Below are 20,623 nucleotides of genomic sequence, written 5' to 3'. Positions count from 1 at the left end.
TTCACGTTGCCTCGTTCTTAAGCTGGTCACCCATGCTATGGTGCCTTGATATATTCATGATTTATTTGAATTACTTCGATTAGACCACAGTTTCATAAAGACTCTTCCAAGCCAAGAACAAAAGAAAGAAAAAAAAAAGCATATCCACATAAAGACTCACTGCCAAAGTACTGATGAATTTTGTTAATCAAATATCATATCATAGTTCATTGAACGCTTTTATTCAATGACAACGAACAATGTGCACGTAATAGTGCAAAAGATTACATTAGAATTTTGTTGATATGGAGTTTCTCAAAATAGATGGTGGACCATACCATTGACCCGCCGAAGAGATTGTTCTACCCGGCTAGGAGTACTCAGGCTCAGAATTTTCCACGTCCCTCGCCAACGCTGAGATCTTAAGTCAACGATTTGTTACGCTTTGTAGTTTCTCAAATGAACAACATTTGTGTTGAGGCACAAGTTTATTATAATTAGAGATGAAAGGATTTAAAGATAGAGTTTTACAGCTTTCGTCGATTATTGGTGAGAAGTAAAAATTGTCTCCTCACTTTGAATGCGGTGCTCAAAGCCAAAGAAGAGAAGCTGTGGAAATAGCAGCTGCGGCAAAAGGCAATCTTTTCATCCCCATTTCTTCGATTTTCTAATGCAAAGGGATCACCCCAGCAACTGTTCACTGTTCAAAATCCGTGTCTGACATTATTGGATTCACAAAAATTAATAGTCATATAAACTATGAGGCCCGACTATTCAGAGGAAATATGCTAATCAATGATCTACTGACGTAGAAAGATGCGTTTTAAGCAACTATCAGAATCCCCGGTTGAATTTTTTGATTGGAGATGCACAATTTGTAGTTTTAGGGAGAGATGATAGAATTCAAAGAATGAAAGGAATTTGTATGGAGTCTCTCTTCTCGGCATTTGAGATTGACGGGCTCGCCTTTGAAGCAGCAAACTTCAAAAGAGAGTCCATTATTACTATTTTTGCCGCGCTTGATAACTCTCTCCGCTTGCAGCTGTGCATCGGGAAGCAGAGCTTGAAGAACCGTTGATTATGATTAGATAGATTAGATCTTGATCTGTAGCGTCCAAGTCCACGTCGCTGGCCAAAGGAAGCTGCATAAGGGCATTGAAGCAGACAATTAGCAAAACTTCAGCGATGCCCATTGTTGCCATTTTAACTGCCTGATTATGCTGAACTGGTATAATAGGATTAAATGAATTCGTGCAATATCTTCCTAATTAGTCTCAAGAAAAGAAAAAGAGAGGGATGACAATGTCTTCGAAAGGTTTATACAAAATGCTACCCAAAGGTAAGTCCTAGTCCTGTTTCATGGGATCAGCTGTAAAGGCCTTTTCATTTTTTTTCTAAGCAACATCAGTAGGTGTCAAATCTATCAGTTTCAAAGTCCAAGGTCGAAAGTGAATTACTATTGCACATTTGAAACTTACCTAAGTCTCACCCAAGCGGGTTGTAGATCCAACAATGCCTTTTACAACGTTTTCTTCTAAAAGTATCTTGTCAGATGCCTCGAGTTCTAAACAAGATCTTTAGCTGCTTAAATTGACTCTGTTCCTAGCTCTCTCTCTCTCTATTTTTTTTTTTATATAACAATTCTCTGTTCATATGTAATCTTTCTGATGCATCTTCTCAAAAAGTAATATGGATATAAAGTTCTTTAACAAAGTAATCTCATAAATTTCAATATGTACAAACCGTTTCGAACCATGTCAGAGATGAAATAAACTAAAAGCAAGCGCTGGCAGATGGATGGAAGCTAATTTTTTTACCTTCCGTGATAAAACTTTAAGGATATCCAGCCTCTCCTGTATTGAAGAAAAATCACATAATAGAAGTGTTCAAGCCTGCCAGGTCTCAGAAGTGCGCCATGAAGTAAGTCCCGGTCTACTACTTCACGTCAAATGCAACTCGATTAGAGCTAAAAGCGCATAATTGGACAACTATAAAATAAAGAAACAGGATCTCAAGAAAGGAAAGTGAATTGGAGTTATTAAGAGATAGATGAACTCATGACTCCTAAAGGAAAACAAAAGACCACCTCATGCCACAAAGATGTCATGACAAGTATGAGAAATCACCCTATGCTCGATGTCACAAGACTATCAGAATATTGATGTTGTTGTAGAGGCACAGGTCTAGCTTAATACACTTCTTGCATGCTACTTCAGCAACTAAAAATTTATGTAATCCCATCTTTTGTTACCTTCTTGGATACATATGTAGTTTATCCAATACCGTGTATCCAAAGTTAAACAGTTCTAAATCAAGTAAAAGTCAAGTCTAGCATTTTGTAGTCTGCCTTAAAGGTTAATAACATAGTCTCCATACTAAATGCTTGGTACAAAATGTTTGTCAAAGCATTCATAATGCCCGTGCAACTTCAAATAGTAGTTTATAGTTAGTGTGCTATTGGAAAAGTGTACTTTTTGTTGCCATGTAAGATGAAATCATTACCTTGTTTGCGCAAACAACAATGGACCAGTTAAAACTTCAACACCATCTAATATAGTAAAAAACTGCACCAATGAATAGCAAACCATTAGTGAGTCATACCATTGAATATATTTCACTTGACCACCTTATAAGTGCTATGAATGAAAGAAACTCATTTGATTGATGACATGGTCAGTGAACCCCTTATTATCCCTCTTTGGAGCAATGGAATTAATTTCATTGAAAAAGAGAAGGCAAGGAACTGCAGCTGCTGCCTTCAAGAATATATCCAGAACCTATATTTTCTAACTGCCGTTACTCTCAAATATTCAAAATTTCTCCCTTTTGCTAACAAAATCAATGCCATCAATGTGCAAAATAGGAAATCCAGTAGACATTTGTTCACCAATTCCAAATTTTTAGTAGAGAAAATCTTCAAATATTTTATTTCTTTAATCTTTCTCTTAATCAAATGGCCATAGATGATCCTCTCATTCATGCATTAGAAACTCATCAACCGTTTTAACTCGGCCTCTTTAGTGGTCATGGGAGGATCCTCTTTGCTGCTACTAGTTATCCTATTTCAACTGCTAGCATACCTAAAGAGACTCTATTAAATGCATGCAAAAGCAACAGAAGAAAGCACAAAATGTGAAATGTCCAGAAATAACAAAGTATAATGCAAGTGAAGAAAAGAATCTGTTTTTCTTATTTCTCATAGAGTGATTACAATGAGTATAAATACATGAACAGAGAATCTAAATTAGGTAAGAAACCTATTTAGGTAAAGATCCTAAGTTGCCTCTAATCTCTATCAATATCTAATTTACAGCTAACAGAATAAAAACAAATCACATAATATCACGTAATATAATCACGTAATATAATCAGGAGAAATTCTAGAAGATTTCCTAATACATTCCAACACTCCCCCTCAAGCTGGCTTGAAGATGTCTTCCATAGACAGCTTGTTCACTAGACGAATGAATTGCCTTCTATGTAATCCCTTTGTCAGAATGTTAGTAGCCTGATCATCACTTGAAATATACGGCATACAAATTAGTCCGCTATCAAGTTTTTCTTTGATGAAGTGTTTATCAACTTCCACATGCTTTGTCCGTTCATGTAACACAGGATTATGAGCAATTGCGATTGCTGCCTTATTGTCGCAATATACTTTCATTGGTATGGAACTTGGAATTTGTAGTTCATCTATGATACCTTTAATCCACATAACTTCGCATACACCATGTGCTACTGACTGAAATTCAGCTTCAGCACTGCTTCTTGCCACCACACTCTGCTTTTTACTCTTCCAAGTGACTAAATTACCACCAACAAACGTGCAGTAGCTTGAAGTAGATCTCCTATCCATATTGCTTCCAGCCCAATCTGCATCGGTGAACACCTCAATTTCCAGATGTCCATGTTTTTCAAACATTAGACCCTTACCAGGACTTCCCTTCAAGTAGCGTAGAATTCTATATACTGCTTCAAAATGCCTTGGCCCTGGTGAGTGCATGAACTGGCTCACCATACTTACAGCAAACGATATATCAGGTCGAGTATGAGATAAGTAAATAAGTCGACCAACAAGCCTTTGATACCTTTCTCGGTCTATTACTTCTTCAGCCTTGGCAAGTTCAAGCTTCATATTTGGTTCCACGGGGATCTCTCCCGCTTTACATCCTAATAGACCTGTCTCTTTGAGCAGATCAAGAACATATTTGCGTTGGTTTATAGAAATGCCCTTTTTTGATCTCGCAAATTCTATTCCAATAAAATATTTCAAGACACCCAAATCCTTAACTTCAAACTCCTCAGCCAGCTTCCCTCGCAAGCTTTCCAACTCAACTTTGTCATCACCAGTCAATATTATATCATCAACATAGACGATTAGAATTGCACGCTTACCTTCCTTTGAGTGTTTATAGAATAGAGTGTGATCTCCTTGACTTTGGTAATAGCCAAACTTTTTAACCACCTTCCCGAATCGTTCAAACCACGCTCTTGGAGATTGTTTAAGTCCATACAGCGACTTTTTAATCTGCAAACTTTGCCTTCGTTTCTGCACAAACGGTGGTAAACTCATAAATACTTCTTCCTCCAAGTCACCATTCAAGAACGCATTCTTCACGTCTAACTGATGTAAGGGCCAATCAAATGCAGCAGCCAAAGATAGTAAAATTCGAACAGAATTTATCTTGGCAACTGGGGCAAAAGTCTCCTGATAGTCCACTCCATAAGTTTGAGTGAACCCCTTTGCCACCAGCCTTGCTTTAAATCGCTCAACACTTCCATCGGGTTTACATTTTACAAAGTAAATACCCATTTACAGCCAACAATCTTTTTTCCTTCGGTGCATCAACCAACTTCCATGTGCCATTCTTCTTAAGTGCAAGCATTTCATCCTCAACAGCCATCTTCCACTTTGGATCCTTCAAAGCTTCATGGATATTTCTAGGAATAGATATGTGAGACAGATTTGACACAAATGCTCTATGATGATGAGACAACTTTTGGAATGACACATGTTTTGATAGAGGATGCTGAGTACATGATCTAACTCCTTTTCTAAGAGCTATAGGCATATCAAGGTTAGAAGCATTAGTATCAGAATTTAAGACAGGAATGGAGGGAAAAATAATACTACTAGGATCACCTGACAACGAAGGCAAGAGATCATCTCTTGGGGCTGCAGACAGATGAGGCTCCAAGACAAAGTTCTGATCTGCAACATTTTGAAGAGTTTTCCTTCTAGTATAAACCTGAAGCTCGGGCTTGTTGATCACATTGTGATCTTGACCTTTTTCTCCCCCTATCCTTGACATATCAAGATTTGGCAGAGGTGTTTTCGAAGATTTAAACAAAGGAGTAGGAAGGACAGGAGAGTTAATCTCTTCACTAACTTCGCCATTCTCCCCCTGAAGAGATTTGTTAGAAAAAAAACGGTTGTGACTCGATAAAGGTTACATCCATAGTGATATGAGTTTTACCAGTATGTGGATTGTAACACTTGTAACCTCTTTGATTAGGTGCATAACCTATAAACACACACTTTTCAGCCCGAGGATCTAATTTAGATCGACACTGAATTGGGAGATGGACAAATGTAGTACAGCCAAACACCCTTAGAGGAATATCAGAAAAAATACGAGTAGTGTAGTTTAATACCCGAGTAGGCAACCTATTAATTAGATAAGATGCTGTTAGCACAGCTTCCCCCCATAAGTATTTAGGTACATGCATTGAAAAACATAGGGCACGTGATACTTCAAGGAGATGGCGATTTTTGCGTTAAGCAATACCATTCTGTTGAGGTGAAGGATGCCTTTTTTTGTCAAAAAACTCCCCAAAAATTGGTTATAATATTCAGTACCATTATCAGTACGAAGAATACTAATAGTAGTACGGAATTGAGTCATAACCATTTGATAAAAAATTTTGAACAATGACTCAACTTCAGACTTGGCGCTCATTAAGTATGTCCAACATAAACGGGTATGATCATCTATAAAGGTAACAAACCATCGTTTTCCGGTTTTTGTTGGCATAGGTGAAGGACCCCAAACATCACTATGGATTAAGTAAAAAGGAGATGATGCACGATACTGTTTTGGATTATAATAAGTACGATGACTTTTAGAAAAAGACAATTGTCACAATGTAGTGAAGAAACATCCACATCTTTGAACAAATGAGAAAACAAATGTTTCAAATATCCAAAGCTAGGATGGCCTAATCTATAGTGCCAAACCATTATTTGTTCTTGAACAGGGGAAGAACTGAAGTTCCATACGCTTGAGCTTTTTTATTAGAAACAAACTCTTCAAAGTAGTAGAGACCATCCCTCATCCTAGCATTGCCAATCGTCTTCCCCGAGATCTGATCCCGAAACTCACAATGGGAAGCAAAAAGACAACACGGCAATTAGACTCTTTAGAAAGTTTACTAACAGACAAGAGGCTGCAAAGGCTAACTTAGGAACATGCAGTACATTATGAAGTTTAATAGACTCAGAAAGTGGAACTAATCCTTTGCCTACAATAGATGAAAAAACTCCCATCGGCAATCCGAATTTTTTGGTTGCCAAGACAAGGAATATAGGATTTGAACAAATATGGAATATTAGTCATATGATCGGATGCCCCTGAATCAATGATCCAAGGTACAGATTGTGATCAACAAGAGAGGGCATTTAGATTTCTACCTTGGTGGGCAATCGAAGCAGTATGATTACCCGATACGGACCCAGCCTGAAGTAGCTGCAGAAGATGGTTTAGTTGTTCTTTGTTGAAAGAGAATGCAGTGGCCTCATTAGCTATAGGAGGCATACGCTGAGAAGACTTATTATCACGGCTGAATGAAGTTGGTCTCCTTGCTTCACTAGTTGTAGAAGCTGGACGGCCATGAATCCTCCAACTGGTCTCCCGTGTATGACGGGGTTTGTTGCATAAATCGCACCAAATACGAGGTTTCCCATCTGATCTTCGCAAGTTAATGGGGATCTTGCTTACATTTGCCTCGGAAACTATTGTTGTAGGAACATGGCCCTTCTTGTCTTCAAATATAGTCAATGCTGAACCTTCCAATGATCCATCCTTTCCGCCGGTAGTTGACTTGCCCAGCATTATTCCCCGTCTACTTTCTTCTCTCCGAACCTCTGAGAAGACCTCTCCAATAGGTGGAAGAGGCTGCTTCCCAAGTATTCTGCCGCATACTTCATCAAACTCATCTCTAAGCCCTGCTAGGAAAGCATAAATACGTTCTGCTTCTACAATTTTCCTGTATCGATTACCATCTTCAATACACGTCCACTCATGATCATTGAATACATCCAATTCTTGCCACAAACGTTTCAAGGAGTGAAAGTATTTTGTGACAGTTTCCTCTCCTTGTCGCATCTTCCCCAGCTTCAAGGTTAACTCGTAGATTTGAGATTGATTACCCAAATCTGAATACATCTCACACACCGCATCCCGAGTTCCTTTGCGGTATAATAGCCCGATAATTTGCACCAATATCGTCTTCCATGGAGTTGGTCAGCCACGTCATAACCGTTGAATTCTCTGCATCCCGCATAGCCCAAGTGGGGTCATCTATTGCTGGTTCTGCATTATCTCCGCCGATAGCCAATTTTTCCTCTACCCCGTATATACATTCGAACGGATTGAGACCACCGGAAAAAATTATCACCATTCAGCTTTATGGAAGTGATCTGAATGGGATGAGGTTCGGTGGACTTTGTAAGAAGTGATGGAGGGTTAGACTGGGTGGTTGATGATTCGTCCGACATAGTGATCAAACGAAAAAAAAAAATTATTCGAGGTGAATAGATGAAGGACCTTTGGGCTCTGATACCATGAAGAAAAGAATCTGTTTTTCTTATTTCTCATAGAGTGATTACAATGAGTATAAATACATGAACAGAGAATCTAAATTAGGTAAGAAACCTATTTAGGTAAAGATCCTAAGTTGCCTCTAATCTCTATCAATATCTAATTTACAGCTAACAGAATAAAAACAAATCACATAATATCACGTAATATAATCACGTAATATAATCAGGGAGAAATTCTAGAAGTTTCCTAATACATTCCAACAGCAAGATTGCACAATGGAATTCAATCGGCGTCAGTGTAGTTGAAAAGAAGCCTCTTATAACTTGCTCAGCAGTACCAATGTATTTATTCAACAACTCAGCCTTTCACTGATATGGATTGAAGAGAACAAGCTGCTGCTGCAGCACCAACAATGTGTGACTTGCCAAAGCCCAGATGTCCACTTAAAAGAAAATTTGACCATGGCCTTAGAGGAGCTTGCCCAAGAACATTTTTATCAGCAAATATGAGAATGATAGACACGAAGATGAAATAGATTTATTTAACAAGTTAACAATGACCACATTTTAGCAAAGTGAGAGAGAGAGAGAGAGAGAGAGCAAGATAAGGAAAGGTGTAATAAGCCACCAGAAAGAATAAACAAAAACTACGGCTGAGACACAACCAATGTAGTTATACAAGCTTTCTTGAACAAAATCCATGCATAATTTAGCTCACTCACAAGAATGCATCAGGGAAACAATGGTAGGGAGTTAAGCCCCACAATCTCAAGTAATCCCAGCATCTCAGTGAAGATTCTGTAGAGCCTGACCATAGGCTCCCTTCACTAGATTGTCAATCTGCCAAAAGAGGTTTAGACAACTTATCATCAAAAGATGACTTTGACGTTACACGGAAAGTTGAGTACTTAATGGAAAATAGACACTTAAGAACCTACACATAGATTAGTATTGCTCATCCAGATACTTGATCAGGAAAAGACACTCATAAAACAATAATAGGATCCTCGCACATGTTGGGTATGAGGAGCAACTTCTTTTTCTAACAAAATAACGAATTCCTCATCCAGCAAGATAAAGTGAATTAAGCGATCAAATAGCATGAAGTATCTGACAAGCACACTCAAGAATATAGAGGAAGTCATGGACCTTCTAAGTTTCAGTCCCCCAAATGTCTACTACTTGACTGACTTACCAAGATCTATGAGACAAATTATGTACTTTGATTAACCTTATTATGAATACTGAGAATGAGTACTTTAGCAAACAAAAGCTATGGTTAATACTCTATACATTAAGCCATTGAATGCCTAAGCGGAATAGGACTGTTAGCCTGAAAATGTTTGCCCAGCAAACAACTTTAAGTTGCTCATATAGATCCCCACCTTTACACTTGAAGACATTTAAGCATGAATAGTTGACTGCATCCCAGGAATCTTCATAAATGGATGAAGAAAGCTACTAATTATTTCTGGAGAACCAGAACTTCAAGTATGGGAATACTTGAAAATTGCAACTACAACCATTCACATCAGATGTGGAGTAAAGTTGATAGTGATCTTTGATTGTGCAACATCAGATAATCCCAGTTATATCTCTGGAACTACAGGAGGCAAAGATTATACAAAAGGGAGCAACCTAGTTTGTTGCATTTGCCTAATTTAATTCATCCAGGAGTCAAAATCATATTCCTAGACCCAACTAAAATCAGCAAAGGAAAAAGAAAAATACATATCATCAGCACAACAAATAAGAATTCAAGAATGTAAATGCCTCGTCAGGCAAAAAATACATATTTCCATGTTTTTCCCCGAATTCAAATTTAGATTAGTTCTTTCTAACACGTATGACCAAGCGGAAACAAGACAAAACAGATAGACCATATATCAACTTAAAAATAGCACACAACATAAAAAGTGAAAACTCAAGCCCAAGAGGTTCTCAATCAAAATCATTTTACATGGCAAGCTTGTTGTATTGCAGTAAATCTCTCTAAACCTAACCGAAATCACTTGTCATCTAACACTTGCGATCATAGAGCAACACATAATTCATTCATTTAGTCGAAATGGGAGAACAAAGTCTCCAAAAGTACACATTATGCTACCTTGATTCAAGCTGCAAAACTAGAATACGGTCCTACAACAACCTTCGAATTTTTTCATGTTCACATAAGTGCAATATTACTACCCTCTAGGTTGTCACAAGTTAACATGCCTCCTCAATATACAGCCTCAAGCCCATTACAAAAACCACAATAACAGTAGTTCAACAACAATCACCTACCCTAAACTGACATGGTAAACAGCTTGAAACAAATAGGGACCTCCAAGTTTCCAAAAAATTCTGACTTACCTGCGTGATCGTTACTTGGTCCCTTAAGAATTGTAGATCAGCAACAAGAACTTCTAAACTTGCTTTAGCATTTTCTAGGTTCTTTTGTAGAAGAGTTGTGGCCCAAAACATGAATTAATGCAATAAATAAGATACTTGACCTCATTATTGGAGATAAAGGGACATTGCTTCAACTTGAGTACCTCTTCGCATGAATACTCCAACATAACATTTGCTCCCAGCCATAAACAAATCGAATCAGTATGTTCAATGTGAGCTCTTGAATATATGCCTTCAGAGACTTCAAAATCAGTAAGCAGTGCCTGCATCCAAAATAAAGAGCCATAAAAACTGGTCGATTTGGCACCTATTATTAAGTGATCAAATAGCATGAAGTATGTGCGAAGCACACTCAAGAATATAGAGGAAGTCACAGATTTTTTTAGTTTTAGTCCCAAAATATAGAGGAAGTCACGGATTTTTTAAGTTTCAGTCCCTCAAATGTCTACCACTTGATTGACTTACCAAGATCTACGAAATAAATTATGTACTTTGATTAACCTAATTATGAATACTGGGAATAAGTACTTCAGCAAACAAAAACTATGGTTAATACTCAGTACATCAAGCCATCGAATGCCTAAGCAGAGTAGGACTGTTAGCCTGAAAAGTTTCCTAGCAAACAACTTTAAGTTGCTCATATAGATCCCTATCATTACACTTGAAGACATTTCAGCCTAAATAGTTGACTGCATTCCAGGATTCTTCATAAATAGATGAAGAAAGCTAATAATTATTGCTGAAGAACAAGGACTTCAACTTTCACAATGGGAATACTTGAAAATTGCAACTATAACCATTCTCATCAGATGTGGAGTAAATTTGATAGTGATCTTTGGTTGTGCAGCATCTGATAATCCCAATTCAATCTCTGAAACTATAGGAAACAAAGATTATACAAAAGGGAGCAACCCAAGTTGTTGCATTTGCCTAATTTAATTCATCTAAGAGTCAAAATCGTCAAATTCCTAGACGCAGCTAAAAATAGCAAGGAAAAAGAAAAATACATATCATCAGCACAACAAATGAAAATTCAAGAATGTAAATGCCTTATTGGGCAAAAAATACATCTCTCCATGTTTTTCCCCAAATTCAAATTTAGATTGGTTCTTTCTAACATGCATGACCAAGGTGAAATGAGACAAAAATAGATAGATCATATATCAACTCAAAAATAGCGCATAACATAAAAAGTGAAAACTCAAGCCCAAGAGGTTCTCAATCAAAATCGTTTTATGTGGCAAGCTTGTAGTAATGCAGCAAATCTCACTAAACCTAACCGAAATGACTTGTCATCTAATGCTTGAGATCACAGAGCAACACATAATTCATTCACCTAGTCAAAATGGGGAGAACAAAGTCTCTAGAAGTACACATCATGCTACCTTGATTCAAGTTGCAAAACTAAAGAATACGGTCCTACAACAACATTCAAATTTTTTCAAGTTCACATAAGTGCAATATTACTACCCTCCAGGTTGTCACAAGTTAACATGCCTCCCCTGTGACATCCCAGATTTTTAGTCCTGTTTTCTACTGTATAAATTGGGCATTTCATTGGCGCGCCTATAGGGCTGTTCTCAAAGCTGATCACTCTTGAGATAACTAGACTGTCTAGGGAAACCATTAAGAATTTTAAGGCAAATAGACTTGAGAATTTGACCAGGAATCGGCTTCTCGACCGTGTCCATCTTTAGAGATCATTACGACATTGATATAAATCGATTTGAGATTAGAGATAGGTCAATTCGACTGAGATGTGTGGCTAATCGTGGGTGACACCACTAAATTAGAAAATTCTCGTCAACCGGCACTAGACTGATTTTTCTATCGTTTTGGTACCCTGTTTCCATAATTGAATTCTCGAGATTTTCACAACAATCGAAAGTCGCCAATGCGTCGAGTGGGTTCATTGTGGCTCGAAGAAAATCGATCACAGGACATTTGCACTAAAAATTTCTAAAAGTTACTCGGTAGCGTAGGTCACGCTAAAAACGTGTCGAATGGAAATTAACCATGAATTCAAGTCCGATTTTAGAAATTGAAGATTCTGTTATGTCACAATAAATTATAGGAATCTCGACTCAATCTCAGAAGATTTTTCGGAGATTCCGAGATTTTTACAGAAAATCGATTTGGACGTCGCGGAAAAATAATGGAAATTCGTACGAGCCGAATTTAAGGGAGTTTTGACTTTCAAGCCGAGCTTTTTGGTGATGGAAACTTATGGAGAGTTTGTGGGATTTTTCTTCGGCAAATTGGGACATCGATTTGGAGAATTGAATGAAGAAATTGAGGCCAAGAGAGTGAAATTCGGATCCTAGGAAAAGGGCTAGAATTTTGGCTTCAATTTGATTAATTTTGGAAATTTCTTGATGGAAAGTAAATGGGAGACATAAAGATAATTATGTGGACTTTAAAGGGGACCAAGCATTTAAGTAATTGGATTAGATTGTTGTTTTTATCCCTTTTCTTATTCAAACTTCACGGGCAAGCCTTGCTGACCTCCCTATCCGCGGCTCCTTCTTTAATTTTTTTTCCCCATTGTCGGTCATTCTCTCTCTCCTTCGCAACTTTGGTCTTCTGCTTTACTTTTAAAATTTTCTTACTGTCTTGGACGAGCTGCTGCTGCTCTCCATCATTTCCCTCCTTCGAACAGCCCATGTTCCACCGAATTTAGCCAATAAATAGCCGCCCCTCTCCACTATTATTTGTCTCTCTAGTCGATATGCAAATTCGCCGAGGCTTTTGTTGAACGAAGCTCACGTGGCCTCACGCTACCAAACCACCGAAGCATCGTCCACACACTTCCTAGCTCTTGCTGAAGCCGTGCCAACACACTTCTCGGTCAGCTTTAGTAGTAGCAACGACGCCGCGTGGTCTTCTCCAGCTCACGTGATTTCGGTCTCCTTTGACCGAAGCGGCAGTCTTCACGCTGTGACCCTTTCATCTCATCCTAGCAATTGGGCCCTTGAAGCTGTGAGTTCAGCTTCAGCTTAAACAACAAGCCCACGTAATTTCCTTGTTCAGCCTGTGGAAGTCCAGCCTGCAGCCCATCTTCAATTCTAGCAACCCATCTTGAAGCTAGCAGGTTCTATTTCAGTCAAACCCAGCCCAAGGGTTCAGGCCCAATTTTGAAGCCCAAGAAGTTTCAGCAGTTCAGCCCACGAAGCAAGTCGGCCCAAGTTCGGCCCAAGCCTAGCTTTTTCCGTGGGCTTGCAAGGCTTTTGGGCCCAGCCCATGGGTGTCGTCGCAAGCCCAAGTTCGGCCTCCGTCGCGTCGTCATTTCGGTGATCCGGCCATCGCATTTAATCAAGTGAGTTTTACTCACTAATTCCTTATTAGTATGCTAATGATGCTTAGCGGTTGATTAGATTATATTATAATAATTAAATTATGGGTTTACCTATGCATGTTATGCAAATGGTTAGTGTAATTTGAAAGTAATCATGCTCTATTATTTATTGAACAAGTCTCGATAATTTTCCGGGCTTGTATCGGCTTCCAATTAAGCATTTCATGCTTAAATTGGAATTATTGTATTTATTTAATGATTTTCGAAATTATTTAATTATTTATTTATTTTTTGGAAATTAGACCGGGATGGTCGATGACTAGAATTTTATGCCGATTATCATGGTGTAGTCCATTTATTTAATTGAGCTTTATTTTATGCTGAAATGAATTATTTGTGATTATAAGATTATTTTCTTGAATTAATTAATTTGGATGATTAATTGGAAAATAACCAGGTGTCGGTTGACAGCACCAAAAATGTTTTGGTGGACTACATATAAGGGTGAGATTTATGGAAAGGAAATTATAGTATTTGGCTAAGGCCAACTGTGTGCCCACGCACGTGTACTTTTGTCAAAAATGAACAAAATGACAAATTGATTGCACGTTCGAAGTATCATGTTATAAATACCGGCTCGGTGACCTTATAGGTCATTTTGTAGAATGGACGGCATGCCATAACGGCTCGGCGACTCAATATGTTATTTTGCAGAATGGATGTTATGATGAATTTACTTGGTGACTTAAAATGTCATTTCAGAGAATGGATGGTATAAAATATTGGCTTGGTAACTCGATGGGTTATTTTAAAGAATGGATAGTATTGATTGAAATGACCAAGAATGGTCTATTTGACATGTAATCGATTAGGTCGATTGATCGATGTTTCGATCCGTTGTGATCATTTGGGTGCCAATTAACTGTACTGAATTGCAGGTGGAATATGAGGCCAAGGTAAGTTCTCCGACTCGTGTGTGCTTAGGCAGCCCATAGTGTATTGGTTTACTATCTGGGTCTTAGGGGGTAGAACTTGCTGAGACGTTGTCTCACTAGTTATTGAATAACCATTTTTAGGTCCTTAGATGGCATTAGCGAAGGACTGGAGACCCGAAGTGTGGAAAAGGAAGCCTGAAGAATTGACGATCCTATTGGACCAGCTAGTCATAAAGAATTCTCTTTTGATAGAAGTTGATTCCATTTTGCAGACTCTGTTTTAGAAACTCGTGGTTTAAATATGAATTAACAATTCAACTTGTATATATTTGCACTATGTTTGACAATGTATATAAGTGTGGATGCTTTTAAAGTAATTAATTTGGAATCCTACTTTTCTGTCCCAATGCTTTATTGTATGGGAATTTTATATGCTTCCACATGCATATATTAAATGAATGGGTCGGCAATGTGTCCTAGGATGTCGCTATTAATCGACCAAGGTAAGGGATAGGTGCGTACTCGAGGATTGGGGCGTGACATCTAGTTTAAGTGGTAACAGAGCGTAGTTCAAGGTTGGAGTAATAAGTAGCGATGGGTCTTGGGATAGTAGTAGGAAAGGCCTTTAAATTCATGCTGGTGCATGTCTGTGTTAGCTGAGTGCTAGAATTGCTTGTTGTTTGGATCGCTCTGTTTCTAATTCGGTGTTGAATTGGAAGCGGGTGTTAGTTGATTAAAGCTACACCATGAGCACTCAGGAGCCTAGAACTCCTACAAAAAGAGCCGGTAAGGCCGTGACTCGGGGCAGAACACTAATTAGAATCGGTGCCCGAGGAGGTCCTAGTAAAGCACCAGCTATGGCTTGAGCTAGTGGCGAAGCGCCACCTCCCGTTGGTGCTGGGGTAGCAAACCCTAAAGATCCCAGAGTGGATGAGATTCTGCAGTCGTTAGAAGCAATGAGGGACTTTATTGGGCAACAGGCCCAGAATCAAGCCGTCGCTGTTGAAGCCGACGCACAGGCCGCCATTACTGCTGCCGTTGCCGCCAGTACTGAGGTCGCCCCCGTTGCAACACCTACCGCTGCACCTGCCGTTGGCCCTACTGAAGTTCTGCCAGGAGTGGTGGCCGTTGGAGGCCGATCTACCAGTTAGTGGAATAGTTCTGAAGCTGAAATAGCCGAGATTCATAGGTACCAGAGACCCCGAGGCCGCGTCTCTGTGGATACAGGATCTGGAAAAGGCATTTGCTCTTCTGATGTGCAATGAAGAGGAAAATGTGGTACTGGCTGTGTACTAACTTCAAGGTAACGCCAATATTTGGTGGAGAGCTGCCAAGGACACTGTGTTCCCAGAATGTGTGGTCCAAGTGTGGGACACCATCCTCAGAGCTTTTAATGAGCAGTACTTCTCAGGTACCGCTTGGGAACAAAAGATAGAGGAGTTCCATTGTCTCCGCCAGGGGAGTATGACAGTTGACCAATATGGGGTCAAGTTTGCAGAACTGTCACAATATGCTCCTAGATTGATAGAAGACCCTGACGAGAAAGCTCGAAAATTCAGAAGTGGTCTTCGTACTGAATTGAAACAACCTATGCTACCTTTGGACTTGAAAGACTACAGAGAGGTCTATCGTTGAGCTCTGATGATAGAGCAATGTTTAAATGAACACGCTGCCTCATCTGGATCGAGGTTCAGCTTCCATCGAGAAGGGATTCGTTAAGGAAAGAAACCCATGCCTATAAATAGATTCCAAGTTTCACCTAATAGGAAAGGCGGAATTGGAAAATCAGGATCGAACTTACATGGTCTATGCCATCTGTGTGGAAGACGACATGGACTGAACCAGTGCCCACGAAGGACAGGCGTTTGTTATGAGTGTAGCCAGCAAGGTCACTTAGCTAAAGATTGTCTTAGAAGACCGAGAGGACAACTGCAGTTGCCACCGCCGCTGCCGATGGGTCAAATCAGGGGTTATGCCCCCTCAAAACTTGCCATAGGGAGGACAAATGAGGCCTCCGGTTCAGGCACGCTTTAAGCTATCACATAAGGTCAGGCAGAAGTTGTGCCTGACGTGATCACATGTATGGTTTCGCTGAACGACCAACCTGCTTACGCTTTATTCTACTCTGGAGCAACTTATTCTTTTATTGCCGAGCAGTATGTTAAGTTGTTAGGATTAAGTCATGTATTGTTGTAGTCGGCAATTTCCATATCTACACCACTGAAGGATAAAGTGATTGCTACTTTGGGTTGTTCCGGTTGCAAGTTAGCGATTGGTGAGTGAGTGGGGAAAATAGACTTGTTAGTCCTAGCCATGTATGACTTTGATTTAATAATTGGCATAAACTGACTCACCAAACAATGAGCTATAATGGACTGTTATTGCAAGGTGATTCAGTTTGACCCGTTAGAGGGTAAGAGCTTCAAGTTTGTCGGGAATTGAGGAGGACCCTCGATTGTCCTGATCTCGTCGCAAGAGACAACTCATCTGTTGGACGAGGGTTGCCAAGGTTACCTGGCAACTGTCGTGGATACGAGAGTTGTGGAGCTGAAGATGGAAAACATAGCTGTGGTACAAGAATTTCCAGACGTCTTTCCAAAAGAATTGCTAGGTTTACCACTAGAAAGAGAGATAGAGTTTGTGATTGAGCTAGCACCCGAGATAAAGCCAATCTCTAAGGCTCCTTACCAGATGGCGTTATCTGAGTTGAATGAATTGAAGGTGCAGATGCAAGAGTTATTGGACAAATGATTTATTCGTCCCAAAGGCATCACCTTAGGGAGCACTAGTTTTGTTCGTAAAGAAGAAAGATGGTTCGTTGTGTTTGTACATCGACTATTAGTAACTTAATCAGGTGACGATCAAGAACAAGTATTCACTGCCGAGGATCGATGACTTGTTTGATTAGTTGCAAGGAGCGTCGATTTTCTCAAAAATCGACTTGAGAACAGGATATCATTAGTTGAGGATCAGGAAGGAGGACATTCCTAAGTCAGCATTTCGTACTTGTTATGGTCACTATGAGTTCACAGTGATGCCATTCGGGTTAACGAATGCTCATACTACCTTCATGGATTTGATGAACAGAGTGTTCAAGGAATATCTGGATCAGTTTGTGATTGTGTTCATTGATGATATCTTGGTCTATTCGAGAAATGATGAAGAGCACGAGAATCATCTGAGATTAGTGCTCCAGACCTTAAAAACTCATTAGTTGTATGCTAAGTTTAGCAAATGTGAGTTTTGGTTAACTCGTGTTGCGTTCTTAGGTCATGTGATTTCTAGAGAAGGAATCTCCGTCAACCCAAGCAAGATAGAAGCCGTGATCAAGTGGTCAAGACCGAAAACAGTGATAGAGATCAGAAGTTTTTTGGGATTGGCAAGTTATTATAGGCGGTTTGTGCAAGGTTTCTCATCGTTAACGTCACCTTTAACAAAACTCCTGAAGAAAGAAGAAAAGTTTGCGCGGTCAGACAAGTGTGAACGTAGTTTCCAAGAGCCGAAGGAAAAGCTGACTACCGCACCTGTGCTGACAATTCCATCTGGTCCTAGAGGATTCGAATTCTATAGTGATGTGTCATTCAAAAGACTAGGTTACTTGTTGATGCAACATGGTAGGGTTGTTGCCTACGCTTCCCGTCAATTGAGGACTTAGAATTATCTGACGCATGACTTAGAACTTGCGGCAATTATCTTTGCCTTGAAAATTTGGAGGCATTACTTGTGCGAAGAAAAATTTCAAATCTTCACGGACCATCAGAGCCTCAAGTACCTGTTCTCTTGGAAGGAGCTGAACATGAGATAGCGCTGATGGATGGAATTGTTGAAGGACTACGACTATGATATTCTGTATCATCCTGGAAAGGCGAATAAGGTCGCCGATGCTTTAAGTCGAAAGTCTTCAGTAGCTCATATGCTGATAAAGGAGTGGAACCTAATCCAAAGAGCTCGAGATTCAGTATTCAAGTTTGAGGTAGGCCACCTTTCAAGTCTTATGGCCACCCTCGGAATGAACTGGATATCCGTGTTAGAATCAAACGACTCCAACTAATAGATCTAGATGTATATAAAATTCTTTAGGAGGACACTGGGAAAAGAAAGGCTGACTTCCAGACTTCTAATGATGGGACACTAAGGTTCCAAAAATGACTGGTTGTACTTGATGATGTGGAGCTTAAAGAATATATTTTATATGAAGTATTGTATGGCAGAGTGTGCAGAACACCAGTGTGTTGGGATGAAGTGGGTGAGAGAAAGATTACAGGCCCAGAATTGGTTCAGCAATTAGTGGAAGCCTTGGCAGTAATCAGAAATAGATTAAAGAACGCACGAGCAGCAGGCAGAAAAGTTACGTAGACAAGCATTGAAGGTTATTGGAATTCCAAGTTGGTGATCACATTTTTCTAAAGGTGTCACCAATGAGGGGAGCTTTGCGCTTTGGAAAGAAAGGAAAGCTGAGTCCGAGGTACGTAGGTCCGTTCGAATTCTTGAGAGAATCGGGAACCTAGCGTATCGTCTTGCGTTTCCGCCAAGATTGGTGCAAGTGCATGACGTCTTTCATGTGTCGATATTGAGGAAGTATGAGCTTGACCCGACTCACGTGCTCAATTTCGAGGAATTGGACGTGGATGACCGTGTGTCATACATTGAAAGCCCGGTTTAAATTGTGGACCGTAAAGAGCAAGTTCTGCGTACAAAGACCATTCAGTTGGTCAAAGTGGTCTGGCAACACCACGGTACTGAAGGAGTAACGTGGGAAACTGAAGAGTCGATGAGACAGTTGTACCCCCACCTTTTTGCTTAAGTATTGTAAGGTTTAAATTTCGAGGACGAAATTTTTATAAGGGAAGAGTTGTGACATCCCAGATTTTCACTCGTGTTTTCTACTAAATAAACCGCTGTGGCACCCCCGAACGGCCCCCGATCCGCTAGGGTCGCCACAGTCCACTTGCCTTTCTCTTGACCTAATAATATATTACTCTGATACCAAAGAGTTATAGTAAGTCTATAAGTCCTGGGGGTTTATATCTTTTAGATCGGTCCCTGCGCAGTTTACATAGCGGAAGCACATCCATCAACTATTCCCCGTTCTGAATTATAAAGTGATGCACACCAACTAAAACTTTTATAAGTTAAAGCCGAACACTTTTATTTACATAACTTGATGGACTTCATTAATCGATACATCAAAATGCCAAGGTTTTCTATACTCAGCTATACTTCAAAAGATGACCGACAACTTTTGCAACAGTCGTATACTTAAAGTCCATCGATCAGTGTCGGCGTCCAAAAGTTTATTCCTTTGCTATCCTCTTTCTCGCGATCATATCCAACCACTCGATCCATCTGCTGGTGGCAGTGGCAGCAGAGGTATCTAGTCCAGTCTGAAATGTTAGTCCCCAAAAGGGGTGAGTACAACCACTCAACTGTAAAAGATCCACTAAACTATATCGTGCGTAGCCATCACAATCTAATTTCATGCAAGATAGACAAAACATGTGTAATCAAAGGAAATGAGTGATGTGCATCCTTTTCATAAAACCTCTCAATGCAATGACAAGTGCAATTTCAAAGCTAAGATGCACCATTTCAGTCACACATGTCCTGATTATAAAACCAAACTGTTATGACACGTCTCATTCCATGCCACACAATTTAATCCTATAACCAGACCACACACACACTTAGTAGAGCCATCGATTTTAATATTCAAAAGGTTTCACCCCCCAGAGGACCAGTGTTTGCGTCCTTCTGGGCATTCGCACCCAATCCTGGCGTCGCGAAGTCCTCCGGCATTACGCCACTAGGCCACCGGGCATCCAAAGTGTGTTCTGTTACACCTCCGAGCATCTCGCATCCCACTTGGCATCACGAGGAATCGCTGGGGCTCGTCATGAAAATGGTTACCCCTGCCTTCCGGAATTACATACCGACATACCACCAGGCATCCCCCGGAATTACGTACCGATATATCACTGGGCATCCCAACACTCCCGGGGAAAACCTCTCCGGGGGTACTACAGACCCCAGGCATCCAAAGGACATTGACTCATTCGAGCCTTTGGGCCTCCCGACTCCCGGGGCATCGTCGACTCAACGGTCCGACGGTATCATTAACATCTTAACTCATTTCAATATCAAAAACATTTTCAATGCCATGATATCAAATGTCCCATGAGTCTTTATCAAAATCTCGGT

General features: G+C 39.9%; 1 protein-coding gene and 1 long non-coding RNA gene across 2 annotated transcripts in view; both read right to left on the bottom strand.

Moving 5' to 3' along the window:
- Window positions 1-680: 680 nt before the first annotated feature.
- On the bottom strand, window positions 681-1,925 carry LOC120293517. The gene is made up of 2 exons (XR_005551480.1): window positions 1,797-1,925; window positions 681-1,121 (listed from the first exon to the last, which is right to left on the bottom strand). It is a non-coding gene; the product is annotated as an uncharacterized LOC120293517 (long non-coding RNA).
- Window positions 1,926-1,934: 9 nt separating this feature from the next.
- The window catches only part of LOC108959046 (disease resistance protein RML1B-like), an 88,056-nt gene continuing 69,367 nt past the window's right edge, over window positions 1,935-20,623 (bottom strand). Inside the window, exon 14 of the mRNA XM_039313075.1 lies at window positions 1,935-2,198. Coding sequence (XP_039169009.1) covers window positions 2,192-2,198 — 7 coding nt within the window. The 3' untranslated portion in view covers window positions 1,935-2,191. The remainder of the gene's footprint in view (window positions 2,199-20,623) is intronic.

This window comes from Eucalyptus grandis, chromosome 5, assembly GCF_016545825.1.
Source record: "Eucalyptus grandis isolate ANBG69807.140 chromosome 5, ASM1654582v1, whole genome shotgun sequence".
Classification (NCBI taxonomy): Eukaryota; Viridiplantae; Streptophyta; class Magnoliopsida; order Myrtales; family Myrtaceae; genus Eucalyptus; species Eucalyptus grandis.
The sequence above is the reverse complement of the archived record's forward strand: the minus strand, read 5'-3'. Positions and strand labels throughout refer to the sequence as shown.